The sequence below is a fragment of the Diachasma alloeum genome, unplaced genomic scaffold, assembly GCF_001412515.2.
Source record: "Diachasma alloeum isolate Michigan unplaced genomic scaffold, Dall2.0 Dall_scaffold_00177, whole genome shotgun sequence".
NCBI lineage: Eukaryota > Metazoa > Arthropoda > Insecta > Hymenoptera > Braconidae > Diachasma > Diachasma alloeum.
Window position 1 is genome coordinate 229603 of NW_021680343.1, and position 8977 is coordinate 238579.

General features: G+C 36.5%; 2 protein-coding genes across 3 annotated transcripts; one reads left to right on the forward strand and one right to left on the reverse strand.

Annotated features, from left to right (window-relative positions):
• Window positions 1–55: 55 nt before the first annotated feature.
• On the reverse strand, window positions 56–3336 carry LOC107037196 (calumenin). Of its 2 annotated transcripts, none has more exons than XM_015255600.2 (4): window positions 2992–3336; window positions 1568–2129; window positions 1035–1150; window positions 56–619 (listed from the first exon to the last, which is right to left on the reverse strand). In XM_015255600.2, the coding sequence occupies exons 1-4, from the start codon at window positions 3088–3090 to the stop codon at window positions 431–433; spliced, it is 966 nt and encodes a 321-aa protein (XP_015111086.1). In that variant the 5' UTR covers window positions 3091–3336; the 3' UTR covers window positions 56–430. The 2 variants fall into 2 exon arrangements, with proteins under 2 accessions (XP_015111086.1, XP_015111096.1); XM_015255610.2 differs by having other exon boundaries at window positions 514–617; window positions 1032–1150.
• Window positions 3337–5373: 2037 nt separating this feature from the next.
• Window positions 5374–8748, forward strand: LOC107037208 (tetraspanin-2A). Its single transcript, XM_015255622.1, has 5 exons — window positions 5374–5676; window positions 6809–7006; window positions 7452–7628; window positions 8298–8483; window positions 8588–8748. Exons 1-5 carry the CDS (start codon window positions 5587–5589, stop codon window positions 8663–8665), a joined length of 729 nt encoding a protein of 242 aa, XP_015111108.1. The 5' UTR covers window positions 5374–5586; the 3' UTR covers window positions 8666–8748.
• Window positions 8749–8977: the final 229 nt, after the last annotated feature.

Here is an 8977-nt window from a genome sequence, read left to right on the forward strand (position 1 = left end):
TTGATGACGTGAAGGAGATCTGTACCAAGAAATCGCATAGAATTACAGACAAAAATTCTCAAAAACTTTCTTTATTCGTTTTTCGGATGTGAATTATCAACACAAATAATTAATGAATCAAACAATGAATCAACCAATCGATCAATGAATCCTCATTTCGATGGTCAGAGCACGTTGAGATGAACTTAATACATTATCTTACACATAAAGACTCTCGGAGGTCTCGATGACTGACGTACGAAGTGATAAAAATACAATTTCTCATAAAAATATAAAAATTTTGTTCGTACAACTAGAGAAGTGTCACTAGAGCTAGTAATGCTTTTCACGATTTGCGTGGTTATCATTCCCTTTTAAGGTCCGACGTGTGGATCGATATCACGTGATCAGAATAAACTCTTCTGGTGATTAAGTAGAGAGTTTTGGATTTTTAGAATTCGTCGTGCCTCGCCAGGGCCTCGCCGAAGTCAGTCGCCTGAGAGCCGACGAAAATATCGTATTTCTCGAGAATTTCGTCTTTTGTTAGTTTTTGGTCGGCATCTTGGTCAGCTTCATAGATCAGGTGGCGAGCCTCTGCCTCTGCGTGGTCGAAGTCTTCAGGGATTATCCAATTTTTTACCTGAAGGAGGACACGTTGATTATCGAGGGGCTATTTTAGTTTACACTGAATTCCAATTGATTCTATTTAATTTTTTACGCCAATTATTCTACTGAGATATTTTCCATAAAAATTCTCCGGCACAAATTTTCCAAGTGTTTTTGTCTGATTGTTTCGATGTAAAAAGAAGAAAAATAGAGTGGGAAAAGCTTAGAAAATTCGTGGCGTGGAATTCTTGTAGAAAAAGTTGAACTGTGAATAATAAAATTTTACTGATTTTTTCCATAAAATAGTTTCTGTTAGATTTTTCCCATTAAAGAACGTGATTTTTACGAGATCTACAAAAATGTTTTTTCTAAACATTTGCATGATCTCACGTATTCAATAACATTCATAAAAAAAGTCCTGGATGAATTCATGAATCGACTGTTTTTACCTCTTCAGTGTCCATAAATCCGTCCTTATCTTTATCCCTGAACCCAGTGAACTGTTCTTTTTCATTCTTCACCCACTCGGGCTCTTCATCATCGTCAGAGCCTCTGTACATATCACCTGTACGAAAATAAAAAAATTCATTCAATTTTCTATATTCAGAATTATTCAAGTAATTCAATGACCAGAATGAGATAAAAAGTAAAATATAAAAAGGCGAAAAATGAATAAATTCCATCAATAAACGATTGAAATGCTTCAAAATTACCATCTAAATGAATATATGATTTTATAAATGTCCAAACAAAAAATATTGCTGAAATGAAAAGAAAAAGCTCAAATAGAGATTTCTTAGAGTCACATGTTCACAATTATAAAAAAACTGCAAAACTGAAAATACATTGCAACTGTAATTCAACAAAAATCCTCAACTAGTGTACCCGAAATTTCACCCAAAAAGTCAACAGCCTAGTGAAAATGAAAATAAAATGCCAATAAAAATGGAATAAAAACTTCACCAAAGAAAGGACTCCTCACCAATATATTCAACAAGTGAGATCTTCCCATCCCCATCCTTATCGATATCCTCCAGTGTCTCCTCCACGACAACATCCTTCATGTGATCGGTCTCCTCAGGATGTAAGAAAGCAGTGAACTCCTCCTTCGTGAGTGCATCGTCGCCATCTCGATCAGCAACAGACCACCTCCTCCTGTCCCTCTTGAGCATCACAACGTACGACCAATTGTCATCGTTCTCCTTCGCCTCGAAGTCGCTGGCATCCATGAACTCGTACACCAGCTTCTTGTATTTCGTCCAGGGAATTGTCTCCAAGTCCTCGGGATTGTGGGACTTCCACTGGCGCTCCACGTCGTCCCTTATGTACCTCTGCTGCGTGTACCTGATCCAGTCTCTGAGCTCTTCCTTGGTGACGAAGCCATCCTTATCCTTGTCGATTTTGTCGACGATTATCCCTAGACGTCTGGTGCTCTCCTCCGGGGACAATTGGTTGAATGTCTTCGCTTCCTCACCGAGAAATGCCTCGTGGTCGTACTCTGGGTTGTGATGGGACTTTACAAAGTGCTCTTGGTCACTCAAGTCCTGAGAATAAATTCTAAGGTGAATTGGATGAATAGGAAATCCACAAGAATTTTTTTATATCGCCCTTTTTGTTTGAATTCTCAAGAATAAACATCTGGTGATTTAACGAGATAACTTCGTAATTTGTGTCAGGGGAATTGTTCATTTGAATTAAATAAAAGAGTTTATTTCAATTTGACTATTATTTGGGGTTTTATTCATATGAAATAAATAGGGTTTTTGGCACCAAAATTAGAATTAAATTAGAAATTAAATAAATGGTTTTTGTGATTCTGCTAGAGGATTTATTTTGAATGAAATGTTTGTTTTATGTAATTAAAAAATTTTCATTGAAGAAAATCTAAGAGTTTTCTAATTCCAGACAGAAATATTGTTGAGATGAATTGACAAATTTCGACTAAAAATCTGCAAACCTTTTTTGTAGAAATTTTCAATAACAAAAATGACTTCCAATAATTTCATCATAAAGTCACTCGTTAACGAGCAAAATCATTCAGATTGAAATGAATGAATTTACAACTCTGCGATTATCTCCCAAACGAGTTAATTTACGATAAAATGTGAAAAAACATTTTTTATAGCTGAGAAAATATCCAGCAAAAAATACATCCTGACAATTTCTCGTAAAATCACTCATTAACGAGATAATCCCAAAATTGCACAGATAACATAAAACAAAGTTGTTTTTTATTCCAGAATGAGGTTAGACTTCTCATTCCCACTTGTTTATAATTAAACATGACTTGAAACTATCTCAAAGAATGCCATTGTCCCCTGGAACAGGTGAAGGAAGCCCTCCAAGTTGAGGACAATTGGATTAAGACGGTTGAACCCACTGGGTTCAAAGTATTTTGACACGAACCTGATCAAGAACTCGATGTTTCACCTCGTCCTCAGGCTTGGGGATCCCATGGGCGACAGCCAGGACCACCAGGAGGCTCACCACAGCCGTCCTCAGCATTTCTGATGATTGAAATGTCACCCAAACTGCGGTAAATACTGACAGCAACTGAAATAACACTCCCCCCTGCAGTTCACACTCCTCTCTCGTGATTTAATCGTCACTGGGAGTTTGAATCGAAATTAAAAATAGGGAAAGAGAGGAAAACCGAATGGAATTTCAGAGAATAGAAAATGATCTTTTGGAGTTGTGCAGCTTCCACATCATCAACGAGCCGCCGAGGCCTTTCATGCAGACCACTGCGAGTGCATGCCCCCACTCTCTTCATTCTCTTCCCTCTTTTTTGCTCTGGTCGTTGTGAACCCACTCCACCTCTCACTCTCGAGCATTGAGTAGCGGTTGAACACATTCATGAGACGTTCTGCGGCTCACGTGGCCCCGCGCTCAACCCTTATTCTAATCCGAGAAATCGTAAATAGTCAATCGTAAGGAGAGAAAAAAATGAGTCTCGCGGGTGGGACGAGGGGATTAATTATCTTTAAAGATGGAGCGTTGAACTGGTTGGGAATACGTGACTTATTTTTGTCTCAGGGAATGTGGGAGCGTTGAATTGTTCATGGAATAATTTTATTTTTCAATTGAAAGAGCAATGATTCTTCTTTGTGATGAGCTTAGACTGAGTTCAGTTGATAAATCTGTTTCTGAGTTGTAAATATTTTTAAAAAAGTCAAGTGTCCATTTTACCCCACTCTCCCCTATAATTTCCAGGAGAGTTACAGTGAATGCGATTCAGGGGGAGAAAACGAAATTTTACTGGAAATTCAATCAATTTCCGAATATTTGAGCAGCAGAAAGACTGGAATTCCCCATTTTACTTGAATTTCCGGTGGGAACATGATACATGAATGTTCAGTATCAAATTACGCTGCATTTTCGATTAAATGAAATTTTAAGAATAAATATACCTGATTTCTACCCAGGGATGGGCATCAATATTATATTTCTATAATTATATTTCTTCACTATTAAAAGGATTTGCTGTTTACATTGATAAATGTTTGAAATATACTCATCAAAATTAATAAATAATGTAACATTAATAGTTTAAATTTCCGACTGATGATGAATTCAATATTTGATAATATACAACTGTAAATTTTCCATTAAGTGAATATTTCTAATTTTTTAAAAGGGATTGTCGATTAACCAAATAATCAGAAATTTTCCTACCTAAATTATTGCTTAATAAAATGGTTGAAATTTGAATGTTTAAATTAATGATTACTTGAATAATTTAAAGTTTAAGAGTGATGTTATCTAATTGACGGCAAAATTTAACGGTCATTATGATTTATTAATATGGCTATGCCTGGTTCTATCATTTTCTATTTTTTTTGCTCTCGTCGTTGTGAATCGATTTCTCCTCTCAATTGCGATTGAATACCATGCGCTCAACCGTTATTTTAATCTGAGAAATGGTAAACAGTCAATCGTAAGGAGAAAAAAATCAGTCTCGTTGGTGGAACAAGGGGATTAAACATGAAGCGATGAACTGATGGGGAAATATATAATTTATTTCATGTATTTTACTTTCGAGAATGGATGGAGCAATGAACAAATTTCATGGGCGAAATTCCGTTGATTTGTAGTTTTCAGAATTGCATTAAATTCCATTCACGGGAAGGGAGCATTAAATTTCACGTAAAGTTCAATAAATTTCGGAATATTTGAGCAACAGAAAGACGGGAATTCCCCATTTTACTTGAATAATCCCCCTAAAATATTCGTAAAACTTCACGGAGAGAAATGTTCAGTAAAAATTACGGAACTCACAGTTCGCTCATCGACTACGGAATCGACTCAGAAAATTTAAGTGACGGTATCGGAATTTTTCACGGGAGATTCAGATGAAAATTACGGAACGCTGTGGAAAAATTCTGTGACAGTTCCATAAAATTTCCTACAACCACATTTCGCTCCGGAATTACGGAAAAGATACGTAATTTCTATTGAATATTTCTCTCCGTGTTGATCATTCAATCCTTTCTGAAATGATTTGTGACAAAATTACCCAAAACCAATGAATAAGGTCCCTTCAAACCGATTCCCTGCGCAGACCGAGTAATTTCGGGGGTCGCACTTCGCTCAGCCATTCCGAAAATGCCACATTACACCCGGCGCGAGGAAATATATTACCCATCGCGATTTCTGCATTCAACAGAACTTTTCCACCACAATGACTGTCCTCCCACCCCGGTGAGGAGATAAGAATTAAGACATCATGAATCACAACGTCCAGATACCACAGGAGTATTATCAATACGTTCCGGGTTGTACTATCACTCTCAATGGTGTCGCATTTAGGGCGCGCTTATCCAACTTATCTCATATTTGTTTGAGATAAAAATATGAGCTGTGTTCCAGGTAGACTCATACGGCAGGTACAACCTGTCTCCGCTGAAGCTATTGTCTACGGAAATTATATTTTTTCATTGAACAGTGCATGCGATTTTTTCGGGATTTGAGATTGTCGAAGAGTGATCGATCGATTGGGGAATGGCGATCAAGGGGTCTGAAGCTGCGAGGCTCGAGAGGGCAATTGGATGTGTCAAGTACACGGTGTTCTCTTTCAGCGCCATTTTATGGGTGAGTCCCAGCGATTCATTGATGAAAACATTTAATAGAAAAACCTAGCGAATTTGCTAGACAATTCTATTGGATTTCTACACTGAGAGAAAAATTTCCTAATACGTAGACCATATTTACTTGGGAGAAGTAAATTATTTTCAAGGGTTTAAATCTCAGAATGTTCGCGGTTCACGGAAATCGAATGAATTCTCATTTACCACTATCGTTGCGCATTATATCATGAATATATTACATATCGAAATATTGCAACTGCATAACAAAAAAATTATGAAAACAATAAATACTTGAAGATTGACGATTCTTCTACGCGATGTGAGTGAGTTCATTTGCGACAAAATCATACTTGAGTACAAGAATATTTCAAAGCATGAGACCTTTCTCGGGCCACGTGAGTTGAGATGTCTGGACGAATTAAACAATTGAAGAAAAATTCAGTAGCGAAGCGGTAAACCGGGTTAAGTCGATTTTGACTTTTGGCCATTTTTTGGCAAATATCTCGGAATCTAAGAGAGATAGCAAAATTTTGCTCATTACCTTTTTTATAACCCTCAGTTGGCTCTACAAAAAAGGTCATGACAAAAATTTTTCTATCTCTTTTAGATTCCCAGATATTCCTAAACAACTGCCCAATAGTCCAAATCGACTTAACCCGGTTTATAGCTTCGCTACTGAATTACTTGTCTCAAGAAAATATGTTTCAGATATTGGAAATTTTTTTTCTCTGTGTATTGAACTTTCTACTAGTTTTTGGCTGATTCTGTTCAAAAGAAGTCGATTTTTCTATACAACTTATTCCATTGAAATATTTTCTATAGAATTTCCTCGGCTTAAATTTTCCAATTTTTTTGTTTGATTTTCTTGATGAGAAGAAAGAAAATTGAATGACAAAAAACTGAGAGAATGGAGAGAATAAGTTATATAGAAAAATCGAATTCTGTTGACTTTTTCTGTTGAAAATTTTCAATAGAAAGTCAATCGAATTTTCTAACGAATTCGCTAGGTTTTTCTATTAAACTTTGTCGTGGGTGACATTAGACTTTCTTCAAGATATTCAGTTCCTTCGATTTTTTTATTGAGTCTAATATTGATATAATTTCGGAAATCAAGTTTATCCTAATTTTAAATGCAGATTTTTGGCGCTGGAATGTTTGGTGTTTCGGTCTGGATGAGGGCAGATCCAGGCTTTCAAGAGTGGGTGCAATTTCTGGAGATGGAGAAGTTCTACATCGGACTTTACATTTTAATAATTGCCTCGATTGTCGTAATGGTGGTGGCGTTCTTCGGCTGTGCTGTTGCTCTCATGGAACATATTCTTGGTCTTTACATTGTGAGTCATACGTAACTATGAGAGTGACATTCATATCCGACTCTGATTAGTAAAATTCGATTCAGTTAAATTTCTTGATTAATTGGTGAATTCAGTAGCGAAGTGGCGAAACGGTTTAAGTCGACTTATCTCCCAGTTGAGTTTTTCAGGAATATTTTCGAATTTAAAGGAGATAGCGAAATTTTCGTAATTACATTTGTTGTAGCTCTCAATCGGCTCTACAAAAAAGGTTATAACAACAATTTCGCTATCTCCCTTAGATTCGGAAATATTCCTCAAAAACTCAACTGTGAGATGAGTCAGCTTAAACCGCTTTACCACTTTGCTACTGAATTATATTGAAGGGTAAAATCCCCTTTAATAAATAATAACTTTATGCTGAAAAATAGGGGCTGAATAAATCATGAAGGAGAGATTATTAATGCTAATATTATATTTTCTGCAGCACATTGGGCTTCAGGTGCTTGGTTTTTGCCTCGGGCTCGCAGGTACTGCGGTTCTCTTGGATTACTCCACTTATGACAGCCACATTCAACCGATCATTCGGAAATCCATGAGTGCGTTGATCGTTAATTCACAGTATGAGAAACCGGGAATGATTCTCAGGATGATTCAGGAGAGCGTACGTATTACCTCTCTACCTGTATTCACGGAAAAGTTGCGCAGAAAACAGCGAATTTTAATAGCAGAAGAATCTATTGGATTTATATTGAACTTCTACTGAGAATTCTGCGCATTATTTTATAGACGATGTCCAACAGAAACTGTTTTACAGAACAAATTAGTAGAATTTTATTTTTTTATACGACTTTTTCTGTCGTGATATTTTCTCTAGGAATTCATGGACATGAAGTTTCGAATTTGTTTCCACTCCATTTCTCTTAAAAATGGAAGATTGATGAAATAATTGAAAAATTGCAATTTTTGAAAATTCAAAATTTATTCACATTCAGAATTTTACCGAAAATCGATTTAATGTCTAAAAAAATGAAGTTTCCGAAGGTTTAGACAATTTCAATTATTCATTGATAAACAACGAATGTTTAAAAAAATAATAATTCTGCGCAAAATGTAATCTAAACAACGCTGAATATTCATGAATTTTTTCAATTGTTTTTTTAATGCGAAAATTTTAGCCGAGAATTTTTTTGCGGAAAATGCAATAGAAATCCAAAAGATTTTTCTTGCGAATTCGCTAGGTTTATCCGTGAAATGTTTTCGTACGTGTGAATCAACGTTTTTTATTCATTTATTCACTAGTTTTTTGTGACGGAATTTTCTTGCGCTGCAGGTTGGATGTTGCGGCTGTGACGGCCCCATGGATTACCTCAGCCTCTACAAACCACTGCCCACCGAGTGCAGGGACACGGTGACCGGAAATGCGTTTTTCCACGGATGCGTCGAGGAACTCACGTGGTTCCTCGAGGCACGATCCGGCTGGTTAGCCGGACTTGCGCTATCTCTGTGTCTACTCCACGTAAGTGTCGAATTTCGACATTTTTTTAAACTCACTCCACCACATCATCTCCGCAATTCTAGATTAATTTCAACGAAATTGGTGACTCGTTCTTCTAATTTCAGGTGATCCAAGCTGTTCTCTCGTTAGTTCTCATACAAGCCAGACAGAAGGAAGATGAGGCAGCTATTTTTAAGCGTTAGAAATATTGTAATGCATTTGATATCAACATCTAATCGTTATTTAAGCCTGAAATTATTCTGAATACATCATTTTTTTCTATGAAGCACTATTTGATTCAAAAATTCATTGGAATCCTTATTCTTCACCGCGATAGCTAAATAGCGGTTGTTTGTAGCGTTGGAAAGACGGGGAATTCCCCATTTCGAACCCCACAGAGAGATCTTAAACTTGAGAGAACATACCCAGAGAAATGACGCAGTTGAATCAAATAAAATTATTCATTTATTCTAATCTATCAGTCATTTCCCTGATAATGAGGACAAAAATAATTC

Coding starts and splice junctions, on each gene's coding strand:
- LOC107037208 (XM_015255622.1), top strand. CDS start 5,587: ATGGCGATCAAGGGGTCTGAAGCTGCGAGGCTCGAGAGGGCAATTGGA. Junction 7,007..7,451: donor ATATTCTTGGTCTTTACATT/GTGAGTCATACG, acceptor TATTTTCTGCAG/CACATTGGGCTTCAGGTGCT. Junction 8,484..8,587: donor TATCTCTGTGTCTACTCCAC/GTAAGTGTCGAA, acceptor TTCTAATTTCAG/GTGATCCAAGCTGTTCTCTC.
- LOC107037196 (XM_015255600.2), bottom strand. CDS start 3,090: ATGCTGAGGACGGCTGTGGTGAGCCTCCTGGTGGTCCTGGCTGTCGCC. Junction 2,130..2,991: donor AACATCGAGTTCTTGATCAG/GTTCGTGTCAAA, acceptor ATTTATTCTCAG/GACTTGAGTGACCAAGAGCA. Junction 1,151..1,567: donor CTCACTTGTTGAATATATTG/GTGAGGAGTCCT, acceptor ATTTTCGTACAG/GTGATATGTACAGAGGCTCT.